The 19,733-nt window shown below is 31.6% G+C and overlaps 2 protein-coding genes across 3 annotated transcripts; one reads left to right on the plus strand and one right to left on the minus strand.

Annotated features, from left to right (window-relative positions):
* Nucleotides 1-4,692: 4,692 nt before the first annotated feature.
* Nucleotides 4,693-5,475, plus strand: LOC101267460 (uncharacterized). Its single transcript, XM_004231517.4, has one exon. It carries the CDS (start codon nucleotides 4,886-4,888, stop codon nucleotides 5,333-5,335), a length of 450 nt encoding a protein of 149 aa, XP_004231565.2. The 5' UTR covers nucleotides 4,693-4,885; the 3' UTR covers nucleotides 5,336-5,475.
* Nucleotides 5,476-7,273: 1,798 nt separating this feature from the next.
* On the minus strand, nucleotides 7,274-18,238 carry LOC101267752 (ADP-ribosylation factor GTPase-activating protein AGD12). Of its 2 annotated transcripts, none has more exons than XM_004231518.5 (9): nucleotides 18,081-18,238; nucleotides 17,266-17,342; nucleotides 15,337-15,418; nucleotides 13,614-13,689; nucleotides 12,447-12,610; nucleotides 12,141-12,279; nucleotides 11,387-11,503; nucleotides 10,581-10,676; nucleotides 7,274-7,685 (listed from the first exon to the last, which is right to left on the minus strand). In XM_004231518.5, exons 2-9 carry the CDS (start codon nucleotides 17,303-17,305, stop codon nucleotides 7,404-7,406), a joined length of 996 nt encoding a protein of 331 aa, XP_004231566.1. In that variant the 5' UTR covers nucleotides 17,306-17,342; nucleotides 18,081-18,238; the 3' UTR covers nucleotides 7,274-7,403. The 2 variants fall into 2 exon arrangements, with proteins under 2 accessions (XP_004231566.1, XP_010315635.1); XM_010317333.4 differs by having other exon boundaries at nucleotides 18,040-18,194.
* Between the last annotated feature and the right edge of the window lie 1,495 nt (nucleotides 18,239-19,733).

Consider the following 19,733-nt stretch of genomic DNA (forward strand, 5'->3'; position numbering starts at 1 on the left):
AATAATCAATATATATTTAATATTTATTTAAGTGTGATAAAATCGTTAAGTCTATGAATATATTAATTAGTCAAATATAGTTAGACTTACATATTATATTTTAGAACGAGCTAATATTTAGTATTTCATAAATAAAAAAATTATCCTTTCAAACAAATAAAAGAATTAACTAATTAGTAAAAGAATGTATTTCAATTAACTTTGGTTGATCGTGAAAGGAGGTTTTTCCTTGAACTCAAAACAATGGTTAAGAGTGTTTTTAGACCAAAACAAAGTGGAAGGAAAATATCTTTGAGTCATTTTCAACAAGTTAGGGGTACTCTAGAGCCAAGAAAATAGGTTAAGGATATTTTAAAATCAAAAAAAAAGGTGGAGAAAAGTATCAATGATCCTTTTCTGATCATAATTTATAAAATAGTTTTTCTTTCGAAATTTATGTGACCAAGTTGATCGCTTAAGAAATAATTAGTAAAGTGAAAATTAGGTATATAACATTTTATATAGTCATATTCTCAAGTTATAGCATTAGAGTTTAACTTTCAATATATAACATTTAATATATCAAGTTATAACATATTATTATAAATTAAAGGTTGATTTTAAATAATTGAAAATATTCATTTTTTTAAAAAAAGAAAAATAAATAAATTATGTTTATGTTTTTATATGGAAAATAGCAACGATCGTTGTGATTATAAATAATAATTTAATGATAGATTATAACTAATTAGTATATATTAAGGAATTCAAAAAAAAATTATTTTATTCAGTTTTCTTAAAACTCTCAATTAAATTGAAATTAAATTAAATTCTAATTTGATTTCTTAAAACGGTCAAATAATTTGAAATTAAATTAAAATACATTTTTTTTCCTCTATCGTGTTTCTCTCTCTTGTTTGCAGATTGCATTTTCAATTTTTTTTGGTGATTGAAGATATTTTATTGTGGGAAAAACGTGATTTGTAGTGATGGACAACAACATATCGATATTAATTAAACATGGTAGAAGGTGAAATCCGTCAGGGTGGTATTTATTATAGTTTGTTGGTTTGTTTTTGATAATTTTCTTCTTTATACAGTTTATGGTGTTTTCTGTTTCACAAAGCTTATTGATATGTACCATATTTGCAACAACATGAAACAGTATAGACGTCTTTGTTTTATTAAAATTGAAAATTCAATTAATACGTGTTTTTAGGAAAGATAAAAAAAATGAATAATGATGACTTAATTTACTAGTAAAAAAAGCAAATGAAATTGATATTACAGTGTGTTTAGTAACGTGCAAGAAAGAATTATTTATAACATGGTGGATCATTGTTGTATGACATTTGTATTAAATGCGTATGAAGAGTGAGTTTTTTGTTTCTAAGAATTTTGTTTTGAAGACCATTGTTTTTTATGTTTTTTTATGATAGGAATTGTGAAATTTCTTTTTTCTATGAAGTATTTTTTTGAATAACAATTTCTGTATGAAGTGTGTATGAGGTTTGGATCCTTTTCGTAAGGAAACTAAAGAGCAATTCCAATATGGTACATGATGATGAAAGGTATATTAATTATGTATGAAATTTGTATCCTTTTCGTATGAAGTATGTTTTGAATAACAATTTCTGTATAATAATTCATGATGAAAGTTATATTAATTGTGGATGAAGTGTATATAAAATTGTGAAATTTGTATTAAGTGGATATGAAATATGAAAAATTTTATTGCACTTAATTTATATTATGGTATACTAATTGTTATTTTATTGTAATGAAACAGAGAAATATGTTGATTTCAATATGGAGGGGATCATATATGACGCGTCTAGTATATATAGTGGTCTAGTAAGTGCGATAACATCGCAACTTAATACAAATGTTAATATAAGCGCTATTGAGATAAAATATATAGTTAGAGATATGTGTCCACACGTTAGTATTCACAATGATGTTGAGGTGATGACTTTTTTAGATCAAAAGAAAGCTAATTTAGATTTATTTACAAAATATCCATTGTGCATCACTTTGAAAGATTTAGAAATGTGTAATCAAGATTCTGTAGTTGTTACAGATAGGAGACATTCTGAAGTTAGTATAATACAAACTAACGTTGATTTATACTCCAACAATTTCATCCATTTGATACGAGTGAATTTAGACGGAGATGTCGATAAGAATACTGAAGAAGATAATGATGTAATAAGTGACCATTCTAACTTATTTGTAGCTGAAAATCAGATTTACAAATATAGGGAAATACTTAAGGAGGTGATCAAGCATGTTGGAGCTGTCGAAAAATTTAATTTTCGTGTATCGCGTTGTAATGCATCTAAGTAAGCACACATCATTATTTTAATTTGTATTTTTTTAAATTGATTTTGGTATATAAAATTTAAATATATCTTTTTTTATCTGTGAAACAGTTATTACCTGACATGTCGTTTTGATACTTGCTCCTAGATGATGAGATCGTGTTTGAATAAATCAAATTTATTCAAAATCAGGAAGTACAATGCTGAACACACATGTTTTGTTAGAGATAGAGTGTATGCAAGACGTTAGGGGTTAACTGACGTTATAGCTGTCTTAATAATGGATAAGTATATTGATCCATCTACCCTATACACTCCAAACGATATAGCAAAGGATATGTTGAAATTGCATGGTATTTCATTAACATACATACAGGCGTGGAGAGCTTAAGAAAAAGCGATAAAATTGGTGCACGGAGATTCGGCTGAATCATATGTCAAACTATCAGGTCATTTCGATGTAAATTATGAACTAAAATGTTTTGAATTGTAAAAATGAAAAAAAAAACAACTAGCATGCAGTTTGTTTTCTGAATGAATTGAAATTGTGTGTTTAATATCATTGATGTATCATTTTTATATGCTTTTTGTATGTTACTTTAGTTAATTAGGTATTATAGTTTGTATCTTTTTTGCATCAATTAAGTATTTTTTCTGTATCCATTCAGTTATATATGTGATGTTATTTTTATAGTATTAAAATATCTCATTATATAATTATAAAAATTTCAGGTTATCTATACATATTGGAGCAAATATATGCTGGACCGATTTTGAAAATAGAAAGCAAGAAATGTGATAAATTTTTATACGCATTTGTTGCATTAGAAGCATGTATTAGAGGCTAGGAGTATTGTAGGTCAATTGTAGTTGATGGGGCAGGTTTAAAATGTTCATATGGTGGTACAATGTTTACTGCATGCACCATGGATCCGAGAGGTAGTTTTCTATCCCATATATTTTTACACTTATATATTATAATAAAATATGATATAAACTATTTCCATTTGTGTGATATTTTTTTCAAAAATGCATCATATACTTCCGTTGGCGTATACAATAGTGGATTCCGAAAATGACGCTTCATGGGCCTGGCTCTTTGAACACTTTAGGAAAGCATATGGAGTTGGACAAAACATCTATTTTATGTCAGATCGAAAGGAGAGCATATGGAAAAAAACTGCTACCCAAATCTGAACATTATGCTTGCATATGACACCTATGCTGTAATGTGTTGGAGAATTTCAATAGCAATACTGAAGATTTGAAGATTTTATTTTTTACAATGATAAAGGCTTATACAAAACAACAGTTTGAGACGATTATTAGAAGAATAAACCAGATAGATCCGCGAATAAGAGGTTATTTATGTGAAAACGATTATTGCAAATGATCAAGGGCTTATTCAAATTTAAGCGCACATGGACAGTGACTTCAAACATCGCCGAGTCATTGAGTAATGTTAACAGGATAGCAAGGAGATTACCAGTGATTTCACTTCTTGAATTTATGAGGGTAACAATTCAAAGATGGATCCATAAGCACAATGAGGGGGCTGCTAAAACAAAATCTGAGCTGACAAAAAAATATGATCTTTATCTACAGAAAAGTATTGTTTTGTCTTTGCAATATGAGGATATGTTTTTTTCTCTATTCAATAATAATTAAGTTTATTTTACTTTGAAATTTTTAATGGCATATTTTCACAATTTTACATTGAATTTGTTTGTTAGGTGATACAATCAACGGTTGAATTGCATGTTGTTGCTGAAGGAGCAAAGAAGTACATAGTAAACTTAAACACAAGGATGTGTAGTTATGGGAGATTCAACACTATGAGATACCATGTGGTCATGTAATTGAAGTTCTTAGATACAAAAATCTGTTTGTTCTGCTTTTTATAGCCTGAAGAATTTCAAAGATGTATATGTCATCCCTGTTGAACGTATCCCATGTGTGAGTACATGAGATATATCAAATTATATTTTAGAGTCTAAATTGATGTCACCCGGTCCAAAGAGATCAGTTATATCTAACTATAGTCTTTGCTACCTTTTTACGATCTTGTTAATCATTATCTGCTAGCTTACCTTGGTTGTCTCGTTTCAACGTTTCGAGTAATGTCAATTTACATTTGGACTTTCGAAGTCGAGTCAGCTAGCAAAATAAATTCATTAAATTTAATGACATGTGTTCCTCCCGTTAATTCAAAGAGTATATACACTATATTAATATATCAAAAGTATAACAGATGCTATTTAGATATCATTTATGATAAATTTAAATATATATATTTTTCATTCTTTTTAAAACAAACTATAAAAAGAAAGTGATTTATATTTTGTCAAAGTGAAGGAAAATGTATAATAGGTAGTAGAGTGATAAAAGTTAGTGAAAAAATATATACTTCAATTTTGATACTAATACATATGTAGGACTACTTTATAAAAGATTTCATACAAACACTTGATAACTTTTTTGCTTCTTCCTTTGATGAGAAGCAAACTCCAACTCTCTATTTCAGTGTTTAGAGAGAGAGAGAAAGTGTGTTGTAAGGATAAGCCAAAGCTATAGAAAAAAACAAAATGGATCAAATTTTACAAAACACTCTCTTCTTTATCATCATCATAATAATTGTCTCCATTTTTTCCCCCAATTCATACGGCAGAGAACTCCGTCCATCGGAGCACGGATTACCATATCAACACTCATCATACCCAACCGCAAAATCTACAGATCCAGAATTGCATTCGTTCTTCGCCGGCACCGGAGAGAAAACACCCTCTTCGCTACCGGAGGCTAGGAATTTGACCTGGTGGGATAATTCCGGCGATCAAATGTCACGTGACAGCAACCGTAAAGATCACGTGAGACAAGTGCTATTGATTTCCAGCTTGGTTTGTGGAGCAGCCGGCGTCGTTTTGCTCACCGTTTCGGCGGTTGTTTTTGCCGTTAGGCTACGAGAGAGAAAGCAAAGAGAGACTTCATTGTCAACGTTAGGGTCAACGTCAGTGGCTAACGTCGTTAATAAATGAAGAAGTAAAAGTATAGTGATTATAATAATGTTTGAGAAACACGATAAGGATAAGAGTTAAATTCTACTTAATCAAGCTTTCATTTTGATTTTTGTGTACATAATAATTCATCATTTAATTATTGAGATGAGTGATATATACTTTTTCCTCTTGTTTTTATTATTTCTTTAAAAAAATATTAATTAGTTGTCAATTTATTCGTTTTTTTTTTGTTCTCAATAGCCCTATAAGGGCTACTATTGTATTTTGTTCTTCAAAAGAAATTATTTATGAAAATAAACTTTCAATGGAAATTTTCTACACAAAATTACCCTCCAAAAGTGACTAATCAATGAAAACTTAATATTATATCATTTCTCGTTGACACTATTTGGATTTATGAGATATTTTATTAATCTGTTGTAGAGACAAAAAATTGACACTATCACATTGTGTTGCTTTATATGCAAGACTTAGCCCAAGGACTCCTAAGGAATAAGTTATTTGGGAATTTCTATTAAAAGGGATACACTAATTTATCAATTAGGTAGGAGTTCTTCAAGTCTTAAAAATTAGGTAGAAGTGACAAATTTTAACTTTTACACTTTAGTCTAGCAATTTTCGTAGTTATTGAGATAACTTCTTTAGTCGTTCGACAACTTCAATAGTTGTCCAAGCAATTTTAGAAGTTGTCTAGAGACAACTACAAATATGTCATTAGTTTAGTCTTTTTATTAAAATTAAAAATAAAAAATGTAAAGAAAAATAAAAGGGGCTCACTTGTCCTATTTTTTTATTTAAAAATTTGTGAGACACTTTTAGCTCATTTCTATAAGTTTTAAATTTCATAGACAAAAAATCTTTGATTTATGAGATACCGTATAATTATTACCATAGTGGCAAAGACTTATTAGCCAAGGACTTTCAAACAACAAGTTGCACTCCATAGAAAAGGCTTAACACTACCACATTTTATCTTAATTTATGAGATGAACTATAATTCTCGTCTTAGAGGCAAAACGTAGACCAATAACTTTCAAATAATAAGGTGTGCCTCATGAACAACAGTTTACACTATTTTACCATGTCTAACTTATGAGATACTTTTTAACTTTTGTCTTAGATGCAACACATACTTCAGGGCTTAAAGAAATAATTTATGCCTCATGAATAATGGTGTTTTAAAACTACAATATTCTTCTCCATTGATTATTACTCAATCATTAGATGCTAACATACACTATTTTTCTTACATTAAATATATGACAAATTTTGATTACAGTTATTGTTGACTTAACTTGAAAGTAAAAAATTTAAGGGGATAAAGGGTACCGAAAAATACTCTAATTTTGATCGAAATTATTGTTACGGTATCAAATTTTATGAAGGACTGTTTACCCTCTGCACTATTTAATACTATATTCTAAAGGTATATATGTGCGCATGTGGATACATTACTATATATAATTATGAATTGTGATATCCTCTCGAGCACATATATACCTTTAAAATACACTATTAACTAATTCAGGAATAAAAAATCATCTTCAAAGCTTGATATCGTTAAAACAATTTCGATAAAATTTTCAATATATTTCAGACCTTTTTTCCCATTTATTTACGCGTCAAAAAAAGATGGATCATATTTGTGGATTACTCAACTTCATATTCATTAGCAAAATAATAAGAGTTATGAAAAAAAGAAAAGAAAAAATAATAAATGAAAGAAAAATAAAGAAAGGGAGAAAAAAAAAATAATTAAAACCACTCACGTTGGGCGACTAATGTTCTACCTATATGCCGTTACAGTCCAAAAGCTCTTTTTTTTTTCTTTTTAATTTTTAAGCATTCAGTATTTGAAACTCAATAATGAACATAAATCTCAGTCATTCCACCACAGTTAGTAGATTTGGCTAATATGATCTTAGTCCATGTGCATAATTTAGGGAAGAAAACAGGTGAGTGTGCAAGAGAGAATACAACAGCATGGATTATCCAATACTTCTGATTCAAAAGTTCATATATGTGATTATTTCAAAAACACAAATGGGAGGGTAAGTAGCAAAAAATTCTAAAATCTTATATACACCTATTGGTCAAGAGGGATCCACTCTAATTCTAATTCAAGATCTCCAGATTCAACATTTTGTAGCTTAAGATTTACTTCTTGTTTCACCTTCCCGTCCACGATGTTTACAGTGCTATCATCCAGCAGGGCATTATCATTTGATTTTAGCCATTTTCCAATCTGCATGTTACCAAACATTCCAGCATCCCCAAATGCCATGGCAGATGTTATCATAGGCTGGATGTCTATCTCGGCTTCCCCCATTATATCATCAGCAGAGAATGTATCGTGATCATATACTTGCTGCAGTTCCAAGTAAAAAGAAAGATGAGAGTAATGGTGAACAATGGATGACAAAATGAATGCAAAATAAAGAGTAAGGATATAATATCGCCACAAACAGAAGGTGCATTTACAGTAAATAGTTCCCGAATTTCACAAGTCTCGGTTATATGACATGCATCAAGGGAATGCATAGGCATAAAGATGCCGGACAAAAAAAGAAGGATTATTTGTACAATACATGCTATTTTTAATACACCCCACCAAACATTGCATAAGAAATAATCTATTGTTTAACTAATGCAAGCATAACTAATACAAACATTACTAATACACTCTATTTAGCATTATTTGTATACATTCTACCAAATGATCCCTTACAGATTTACCTCACTTTTTGAAACACCCAATGCTAGTCCTAAGAAGCTTATTTAAAGAGGCATAGGCCATAGAATCCAATAGTACACATGATTTGGAAAGCAACATAGGACTTAATTGAAATATTTTGAGCAACCAAGCAACATTTTTCCTAGAAAGAATGAATAAGATCAAGCAACGGCTGAGACTGTGACAAAGATGATAATTAGATAGCAACAGCAAGGTCTCCTGAGATAACACTCTCATTTTACCACAGCTTTCCAATAGTACCATTGGTACCACAATTTCTGCTTGCACATAAGATTTTAATTACGAATCAAGATCATTTTTGGCAGTATGCAATATTCACTTTAACAAAACATTGAAGTAAAGTGAGAACCAAGAAATGCGAAGTGCTTGATACGGACTTCTTTTTATCCAAATAGCTTTTGCAGATGTCGTTAAGTGGCTCACTAAAGATCAGGCATACTGTTGACTTGGTAAATGCTGTTGAGTACAGTACACCAGGAAAAGAGCTCTTAAGAGGGTACTCAAGGTGGTCTTTTTCCACTCATCGGACATCCAACCACTTCTTTATATAGCATTGAATAGCTTGGTAACCTATCCTACTCAAATCTCTCCAATACACATTCAAACATCAACGGGATACCATCTTGAACACAAGCTTTTCATTAATCATATTTTTCATGGCATCTTCCTCTCTGTTGGCCTAATTTATGTGTATCTAAATTTCTATCATACACAAATATATGGTGATCTTAAGTATTGTTCTCGTAGTTGTGTTTCGTTGACCAAAATTATTCCTCCCATCTCTTCTTAATCTCATAATCTCCGGTCAATACTAATTGAGAATCGTCTTTAATACGCTTCACCTTGTTTAATTCGTTACTCTGTTTCTCTCAAGTTGTACTAGTTTAGATATTTCTTTCTCCCTTGTTCATGTTCGAAACGACCCATATATGGCTTCCCCTCAAGCTTTAATAATAGCTTTCTTAGCTTCCCTCTTGACTCTCATATACTCTTGAAAGGTCTCTCCTTCTGCTTTAGGCAACTTTCTAGAGCACTCTCTTTCAGCTCCCAATAATTTTTCCCTCCCTTCATTCCCATGTGAATTTCCTCAGAGTCGAGGTCCTATTTGTGTCAATTAGTTGTAATTGAAAAAGACAATGCAATTTCACTCAATAATTATCTCCATATCTCACAATAAATGGTCTCACAAAATTATGCAAGTATATTCTTTGGATTGGTGTTGCCTCGTTAGTTGATAGGAACATGGGTGGCTCTAGTGAGACGTTTTTTAGTGTTTGCTTTAGTCACCCACAATTTTGAGGCCCCACAATTTATTTTCCTTGAGACAATATTGAAGATTGTAAATACATACAAAATTTATATTTATATATTCTTATTCAAAAAACAATCTATCTACTTCTTAACAGGATATTTAGAATTCTAAATAAGCTACTTAAATTTTTATATTAATCGATTAGTTTTTACAACAACATCCAAAATAATGTATTATAAACACATGGCTAACATCTTATCAACTTGACTTAATTTTAACTATTATAAATAAAAATATTAATATGTCAAGTTAAAACTGGACGATGCCTACGAACACTTCTATTTGTTAAGGAGCTGGAGACAATTGGAAGAAGAAATTCTGAGCGAGACAGGTGGAAACTAATTCCTAACCCGTATCTGGTGGACCTTATGGAAGAAAAGAAATGCGAATTGTTTTCAAGTCAAAATCAACAACATCCAGAGAACAAAAAATGAATTGTATTAACTTCTTTTATTTTTTTGTGTAAACAAAATATGGTGGGCATATAGATTTGTTAGTTGACTCCATGGGTTTTAGACCTCACTTGCTAGTTTCTTTTTGTATTGTCCAATAGGGTTGTAACTAAACATTCCATTACTTTTTTGCATGATATTTTTTTGTGAATACAAAGTTACATTTATCAAAAAAAAAAAAGTTTTATCCGTTTAAAAATGCTACACTAAAAAATAAGTATAAATAAATAGAAAATGCAATCCATATTTATTGTTATTGTTCAGTTTCTCTAAATTCAATTGTGTATTTTTCTTTTTCTATTAGCTTTGTATATGTGTTACTTACATTGGTATGATATTGTTGTGTAAATACTTAACACCGACTAATAAAGTTTGTTTTTACGTCCCTAATTATATTAAAACTCCTTAACACTGAAAAAACAATGGAATAAAACTTGCTCACTGAAAAACAGCCAAATAACTGCAATATTTTTTCTTTTACATAATCATTTTCATCCTTCTGACACTATTAAGTTCCATAAAATAATCCAATCAGCAATTAGAAGTTCCATATTTAATCTTGTATAATCAATAAAAGAAAGTTCTTGTTTAATCCTCTAACAAAATGCTTATAATTGTAAGCATATACATAAATCCCTAAAAAGTTGTATAAATAAAAGCTAGCATATCAAGATGAAGGAAAAACAGAAAAGATGAAAAAGTTAATAGACATTATTCTCGAGACAAGTAGAATAGAATTATTACCAGTCTTACAACTCCGTAATCTTGTGGAACAGAAAGCATTACTTCCTCATTCCAAATTGGGTTTAAATTGCTCTTTACTACACTTGTTTGCACTTTCTGAACAAAAGAACCAGATAAGAGACATATCTAATCAACTTCTTCTTGTTAGTTATTCGACAATCTATGTATAAGTAAGAGTATGCATCATCAAAAGGTCTAATAATTATTTGCCAAGCAAAATACGCAAGATTTTTTCAAAATATAGAGACAACTTTCAACAAATTCTGCCACAATTCAATCATTAAATAAAATGACGAGGTCAAATGCCCCCCTAATGTATTATCGGATTCCCAACTACACTTAATTTTTTTTTTGACGGCAACTACACTTAAACTTCACGATCGTCCTATCACCCCTGAATTTCTATGGTAAATCTGGTGGAGATAGTAGTGGCGGCAACGACTTAGGAATGGCGTTAGATAGACAGATTTGATCATGAAAAAGGAAGAAGTTTCTCTAAAGAAGAAAGAAAAGAAGGAATATATATATATATACCAAAAAGTTTAATATTTGTTTTCGGTGCTCGCTTTCTCAGGGAGAGTGAAATACACTCACTTCGCCACGTAAGCATTTAGGGAGATGATAATTTCAGTTTTAAACTGTTCTGGGATGATAGGACCCCATGAAGTTTAAGTGTGTAGATGAGAATCCGATAATAGGTTGGGGACATCTGACCATTTTCTCATCAAATGACCAAAAACAAAGACTTTGAACTTTTGTTTCTCTTTCATTTCAAAATTTGAGTCACGTGTCAAAAAATGACTAACCTGTTTCCCAAGATTCAGGACAACATAAGGATCACTTGAGAGCATATCTCTGATGGCTAAGTTTGTGCCTTTAATTACTTTAACCTTCAGCATTCCAATAAATTCTACCATGCCTTCCTGTGACCAAATTGAGCATTAACAACATAAAATTGGTTATGGAAATGCAATTAACATTTAATGATATTTTCAACATTATTGTGAAATAACTCCATATTGTGTAAATTTCGCCTGTGATGAAGTACTCCCTTTGTTTTAATTTGTTTGTAGTGTGTTTCAAAAAAAAAATACCTCTTTCCTAATTTGGCAACTCTTTGATTTCAAGAACCCACATGACATATTTAAGACCACAAGATTAAAAGGTCATTTTGATACATTACACATATCTTTAGTATTTTATGACAAGATTAAAAGAGCATTTTAGTACATTACACACAAAAGAGGAATGTCTTAGGCAACACCAACAAGAATTATTTGACACATTACATGCATGATGGGGAAGTTTGTCTGATTAGGCTCCCAAAATTTTGAGGCGTCAAATTTTAATAGTGAATTTTAGAATTTTATTCACTTTAACTATATTGAAATTTGTAAAAAAAAATAAGAAGTACAAATTCTTTCTTACAAGAGTAAAAGGGAAATATTGCCTATTTTTAACCATAGAAATATTTTAGAACTTCAAATTAAAGAACTCAAATCTTCACAATAGTAAATAAAAACAATTCTCAATATTAATAATAATATATTTAGAACTTACAGATTTTTGTGAAGTTGAACTCGAACTTCGAAAGCTGTCTGTGATCTTATTAGATAAACTTGTTTTGAGAGATCCTTTTTTCTGATTTGACAATATACGCAAGCTTGGTTTCAAGAATTCTTGTCGCTCATACTTGGACCTTGAAAAGAAATGTGTTTACATCAATAAAAACAAGACCTATTAGAAATTAGAATACTAACACACAATCAATAAGGAAGGGGTCATGAAGGCCGATATTCAGTGATACAAATTGCTTTAAGAAGTAAAGATGAATAGAAAGAACAACACTTCCACATCTGAACTAACCTAATGAATTTAGAACGCTGCTCATGGCTAGCATCTGCTCCTGGCTTTGAAATGCCTTCAGGAATATAAGCTTCATAGATTGAATTTGCTGAAGCATTGCCTCCAACCTCAACCATTGCATCAATTTCATCATCAGACCATTCATCCAATGTCACAGACAAAACCTGCAACATCATAGTCAATCGTAATCAAAATTTTGTATTAACAAGAACAATATTGTCATTTCTCATGACAGAAAAAATGCAAACATGAATCTACACACTTGACAATTTTAAAGATAGAGCATGACTTTTAGTAAAGAACATTGCTAAGGTATATGTTCTTGTCTCCCTGCTATGTAGTAAGCTAAATGAAACCGAGAAATTTAGCGTTTTACCGATCCTAGTCTCGACTTAAAAACAAAGGTGAGTAACAAAACTTTTCAATTCAATATAACTCTCTATACTTGAGAAATATTGAAACATTCACTAAATTGTTGAGGCAACAGATAGTTATTTAGAACTAGATTGCTAGAAGACAATTAGCAACACATCAAACTGTCAGGACGGAGTCAAACATAAAATGTGCCATGAAAAGTAGAATACTTATGAAGTTTTTCTGTAATCTTGGCAAACTGATTTAAGAAATCAAAAAGTATAATCTGAGATAGCTTGAATATTTCAAGGACTTTAAATCAAATTTAGCAGGAAATTGTTGCTGGAAACCTGCCAATAACAGTAAATCTGGGTCAAACCAAAGATGACCAGACATTCGTCAATCTTACTGCTACCTATTCTCCTTTTTTAGTGAACAAATTGCAAGCTACCACACATGTGCGTTGATATCCATCATAAAGGGGAAAAAATATTTTACCGTTTACAGTGACAGGAAACAAGCTCAATTTGGTTAAATTACAACAAACAAATAGTTCAAGGCTATAAGAACTTGGTGATGTGCTACATTGATAATGGTTATAGTAGCAATCTCTATAGAATTTGGAACAACAGAACATTATTGCGCAGTCAATTATGAAGACATTGGGAAAAAATTTGGTTCTCTGCCTAGGAAAAGTAAATTGATAGAACTAAGTTACATACATATCCCAAAAAAGAAAAGCTTAGTTCAAGCAGTAAATCATGGCCAGCATCGACTTTGAAGTAAAGAAGAGAATACTCGTGAAAAACTTACTTTTGAAATGTGAGTTCCAAGGCTTCTGTGCACACCACAGCATTTTAAGCATATGAAAACACCAATATTGGTCGACCTGGAATCGATGAATACAATGCAAGAACAATAAAATTCAGGGAGAGAAATAGAAGAGGAGAAAGTTATCTTGAGATACTTGGAACAGATATGGCCTGAAAGAGATATTTGACCAGTAAAAGAAAATGACATTTCACCTTGTCACTTATGCTGTTTTTCTTAAAAGTAGTTTTCCGAAACAAGAGGCAGATAGAACTAGAGCAACTGCACATAGTTTACTCAGTAAATATCTTTTAAGGTTGAAGCAATGCCATAATCTTCCGAACTGTCTCAATTAAACCTGATAAAAGGGTCATGTCAACCAAGAAGTTGGACTGACCAGACCTGGTGAGCCGTAAGAGGGCCATGGAACCAGCCATAGCTCGAACCAGCTTGGCCAAGTGAGGCTCAATGCAATCCCTCCATTTCCCAATCTGATGAGTCAAGTGAGGCCCCTATTTTTGTACAATTATTTACACTATTACCTATAACCTAAAACAACAAAATACCCGCTAATTATTTATTTTTCAAAGACCAATTTACAGTTATCACTATATTCTCGTAACACTCGCTCAAGCTCCCATTTTCTTAAGTTTTGACTTGTTCTTGGTGATTGAAATTTGCAAACCAAATTTTGACGCCTACATTTTGGTTTCAATTTTGGAAAATGATCCCCATGTTCCACCTTTTCATAAACAATTACTTAAATATTTTTAATCTTTATTTGCATATATAATGACACCCCAACTTGGTTGGAACTTGGGCATAGTTTTTTTTTTGTTGTATAGACATCTTCATCTGGTTCATAATTTCACTAAATTAAGACCTTTATAAACTATCAGTTTGACACTGAGAAAGTTATGAATTTTATTACTCATAAAGTAGCATTAACATTTGATCTATGTCATTCAATATTAAGTCACGGTGAAAGGAAAAGTCAAGCTAATATCTTGTACTTGTCACCATAGCTTTTTATGTAATAACTAGTAAATGTACTCGCACGGTTAGAACATTCTTCTTTAAAGTTTATTAGAATAGAATTTTTCTTGTATTTTGATGTTATTCCAGTTACTTGAATTATGAGTAGGCTAGGTATGGTCGTAATAGGCTACACAGACAAGGTAGTTGAGCCCAGAAGCTTATATCAGGAAGGAGTTAGCTGTCTTTTACCAGAATCATAACAAAGTAATTTCTTCTCACCATATCATAACAATGATTGGCCAATACAAAGGTCTTTAATGGCTAACCTTTTACGTCAGACATTAAACTGAACTAAACAGTCTTTCATCTAATCGCTTTTTCCTTTTTCCACTCAACCTGACAGATATCTGTATATGGTTGTTCTCTATATGAGGGAAGCTTAGCTAGCTGAACACACAGTCCTCAGGAACAGCTTGGCTATATACATGGCAAGAGTTATAGAAGAACAGGAAGAAATAATAAAGAAAGCTACATCTAAGAAAGTGACAACCCCCTCCCCACCTCCAAAAGAAAAAAAAACAATATTATAACTTCACATTTATGTCTATATATATATAGAGGCCCATAAATTACAACTATAAAATCATTAGAGATGTGGATTATGCATTTCATGTTCCTGTTATTATCCAAAAAGTATCCACACTTGTTCGAATAGAAAGATAAGTAGGCATCAGGTGCTGAAACTTACGCCCATTTAGGGTCTGGAGAACCACAATCAGCACATACACGATTATCTTTTTGAAGCAAAAGGTCTTTCAATCTTCTCTTGCCTGTGAATTTACAATAACCAGTCACACAAAAAGAAAGATAAATCTAATTATTCAAAGATTGAAAAGGTTGGAGGTATCTATCTATACAAGGACATGGTAATAGCATACTGTGACCAATGAAGACTGAGTTATCAATTTGTAGCAAAACATAACAGTTATTTAGAAAAAATATGAAGCATTCAACTATCTCAAACAGCATAAAAATCTGTCAATGCACCATATGGGCTATCTTTTATGAAACGAAGAAGAGAAAATTGGTACTTCAAAGTTAAAACTTATAACTCCAAATCCTCATTCATTTATCTCACAAAGGACTACTTCTGCCAACTATCAATAGAGAAGCCGTCAATGTTTGGCATGTTAAGTTGTAGAAACTCTGGCCCAATAACCATCAAACACAACAAATAAAAAGGATGCAACCTTTTTTCCGTCTTATAAGCAGTTTTAACTTTGTAAATGACCAATGCCTAACTGGATCCCATAGACCACTTAACAAGGAATAGGTAGAAGAAAATTTAAGAAAAGTAAGAAGTTTCAGCATGCACGATCAAACTTTGGAGTATCATCAATGTTTGGCATGTAAAATCGTAGAAACTATGGCCCAATAATCATCAAACAAATAAAAAGGATACAACTTTTTTTATTCCTTCTTATAAGCAGTTTTGACTTTGTAAATGACTAATGCCTAACTGGATCCCATAGACCACTTTACAAGGAACAGGTAGAAGAAAATTTAAGAAAAGTAAGAAGTTTCAGCATGCACCATCAAATTTTGGAGTATTAAGCTAGGTATCTTTCATTATAGTCAACTCTCAATTAAATGAATCTGTAATTTCTCAATTACTCTATGAAGTGAACAGCAATAAGAAAAGACAAGCATATACACTTCAGCCTTTAAAAATGCTCTAACATCAGTTGCAGAGACACTTCTGCCAAGGGGTTTCAACCAAACCCTCTTCACCGGAAAATTGTACAATGTATACAGGTGAAAGATCTTTCTTTTTATGACTGCGGTGTCCGGGCCAGCTTTTCGTGCGCCTTGACTAATTCCATGGAATACCTGTCACCTCTCACCAGCTACAGGTACCAAGTAACTCTAACCACCAAGGCTAGGACAGATGAGAAGAATCACCTAGTGTTTTTTGTCTCCGCAGATCCTGAGACCTCCGGATTCTCAACCCCTTCATTGACCACTCGGCCACACCCTTGGGTGCAATACAAGTGAAAAATATTCTTATGTGTATATATAAAAATTGTTGAATACCCTAGACACAAAGAGAGCTTTTCTCAAATCCCCTTGATGAAATTCCTAGCTCTACCACCATTCTAACAATTAAAGGTTGAGTACAGAAATGGGGATCCACCTACATGGCTAACAAATTATGGATCTTTAGTGTAATCACTTCAACTTTCATGTGAACTTCTTCAAAGACGAGTTGGATAATCTCCCACACAAACAATTAAAAGAAAAAAGAGGTGTTTGACTTTTAAAGAGTATGCCTGAAATTCTCCTAGGAGTGTCATATTTCTATCAAGCAATGAGGAAGCCTGAGCATGCGCATAAATGTAAGAATACAGACACAATCTCCAATAAAATCGAAAGACATTATCATCTCAGAAATTTGAGAAGTAATTATTTACACCTTTGTATCAACGACTACAAACTTGCAGTTTTTTTAAGCTTAGATGTATCAATTTACAAAAAACTCTATTGGATGCAATTTCCAGATACATCATGAACAACACATAAGACACAATAAGATGGTTGTAGTGAAGCGAAGTAACTACTCTCATAAAGAGCTAAATTAGCACATAAGCAGACGTTTGATAGTGCAGTGAGATCATACTTGAAGTTGGTCTTGTAAGTGCAGACGGGCGCTGGCTCATTGCTCTCTACTAAGCTACTCTCCTTCAACTTGACCACCTTTTACAAGGAACCAACATATAGTGAGTCAGTCAGCTGAAAAGCTTAAGGAAGATACGGATGTGAGAAGGGCCTTCACATATTTGCATTTGTAAAAATCCTACAATCATTTTTTCCTTGAAGGCAAATGCTTTTTTGCTTTCGGTTACCTGAAGTCATTTCCTATACAACTATCCCAACTCTCACATTATTTTACTCTATACACAGTCAATTAGACATTGTTATCAACCTTCAATATTCAAACTAACATCAAGACACTATCCTTATACCATATATAACCAACCCAACTCTTGAAAATGGCCCACAAAAAAAATTCTCAAGGTAAAACATTTTCCCCAGGAAACATTTCTCGTCATAATGTACATTCCATAAATCAGGAAACATATCAATGATGACAGACACTCTGGCAAAACAAAACATCAGGAAGAAAAATAGGCTGCTAGCAGGACAAGGAACAACTAGAAAACAGAAGTGTAAAAGTAATTGGTAGCATCAGAAGCCCATAAATAATAATAATAAAAAAAAGGATAGAAGCCGTTTGAATTCCACAAGATACACATATAACATAAATGGTAATCGGAGCCATCATGCAAGCGGAATCCAGGTAAACAAAACGCAGATAATTCGAAGAATCATTGAATCCCAAAATACAAAGATATGGGCATTAAAGAAATGAAGGAAACATGTAATCGAGTACCCAGATGTGAAATGCATAAAAGATCGAAGAACAATCATCACCTAATTTGTGGCAAGAATATTGATTTGGAATCTGAGATTATGCTTCAATGACGAAGGAAACAAGACGGAGAGAGAATAAGAGGGAGGTGGGAGAGAAATGCGAACTTTTACCTCTTATATGTTAAATTTGATTGATTGATTAATAAAGTGACAATAACAAACTACCTCTATTAGACTACTAGTATTCTATCAACTTCTACCCACAACCCATGGGTCCCAATAATTTTTATTATCTTTGGAAAAGATATAATGTGATATTTGAATTGTCTCAATTTTTTAAAAAGATTTTTTATTCACCTTATATAGAGTGTGTGTTCACTTAAAAGAATGAGTGAGCAAACTAAAATAACTAATATAATTTAGGGCAACTTTCACATATAGCAAACAAAAAAATCATATTTGTATAATATAACAAACTTTGCATAATTGCGCTCCATAGCAAACATAAAAACTGTATAATTCGCTATACATATAAAAGTGTATAATTCGCTGGCCTAAATTGTATAATTCGCTGGCCTATTTCGCTGCAATTGTATAATTAGTTTTGCATACAGTTGAATCGAATTAAAATGTATGTATATTGCATAATTATAAGTGTATAGCAAGAAGATATATGTTTTTCTCGCTTTATACAAAAACAGAAACACAATATATACACTTCTGTTGTATAAAGCTAGAAAAAATTGTATTTCACTGCAATTGTATAATTCACAATTGTATAATTCTTTGGCCTTTTTCTCTGCAATATTTGAAGTAAAATGTTTGTAAATTATATAATTAAGTGTATAACACGAAGATATACATTTTTGCATGTGTATATACAATTTTCTCTCGCTTTATACAAAACAGAAACAGAAATTATACACTTCTGTGTATAAAGCGAGAGAGGCGAGAATGGGAGAGTGGCGAGCGAGACTTCTGGGAGAGAGACGCCTGGCAAATTTTTGCCAACGTTTGCTATGGAGCACAATTAAATCAAACCCTAGCTATTTCATTTAATTTAGGTTATTAGTTTGCTATTTTATACAATTTTCCCTATAATTTATTATAAAATATTTTTTTATTATAAAATTATGTAAATAATGAGATGAATAACATATGGAGAAGAGAAAAGACCTTTTATTCATCTTGAAGTATGTTCAATATTCATGGATCTTCTTTATAAGGAAGGAAAACCTTTTTATTTATAGAAGAAATCTAACTTCGTCTCCAACTAGAATTTCTAACCATATCCTAAAATGACTTCACATAATTAGACATTCACTATGATACAAATATGTTTTTAACATTTTCCCTAGAATGTCGGTAGATTATGTGCCTCGTTAAAACCTTTATTTGATAAAATCTAGTGAAGGAAAAAGATTATGCATATCTAATAATACGCGTTATGGATGTCTCATTGAAAACCTTTCAAGGAAAACCCAATGGGACAAAACCTTGTGAGGAAAAAATAGTACATCGATATCGCGTTTTAACTCCCCCTAAGGAGAACATCTATCCACACACTTGAATCTTCGTTTTCCAAGCTTATCACCATATTCTTGAAATTTGTAGTTGGTAGAGGCTTGGTGGATAAATCAACTATATTATTACTTGAACAAACATGTTGCATGTTGATATCGCCATTCTTGGGAGGTCATGAGTGTGAAAAAA

This window comes from Solanum lycopersicum, chromosome 2 (assembly GCF_036512215.1).
Source record: "Solanum lycopersicum chromosome 2, SLM_r2.1".
Classification (NCBI taxonomy): domain Eukaryota; kingdom Viridiplantae; phylum Streptophyta; class Magnoliopsida; order Solanales; family Solanaceae; genus Solanum; species Solanum lycopersicum.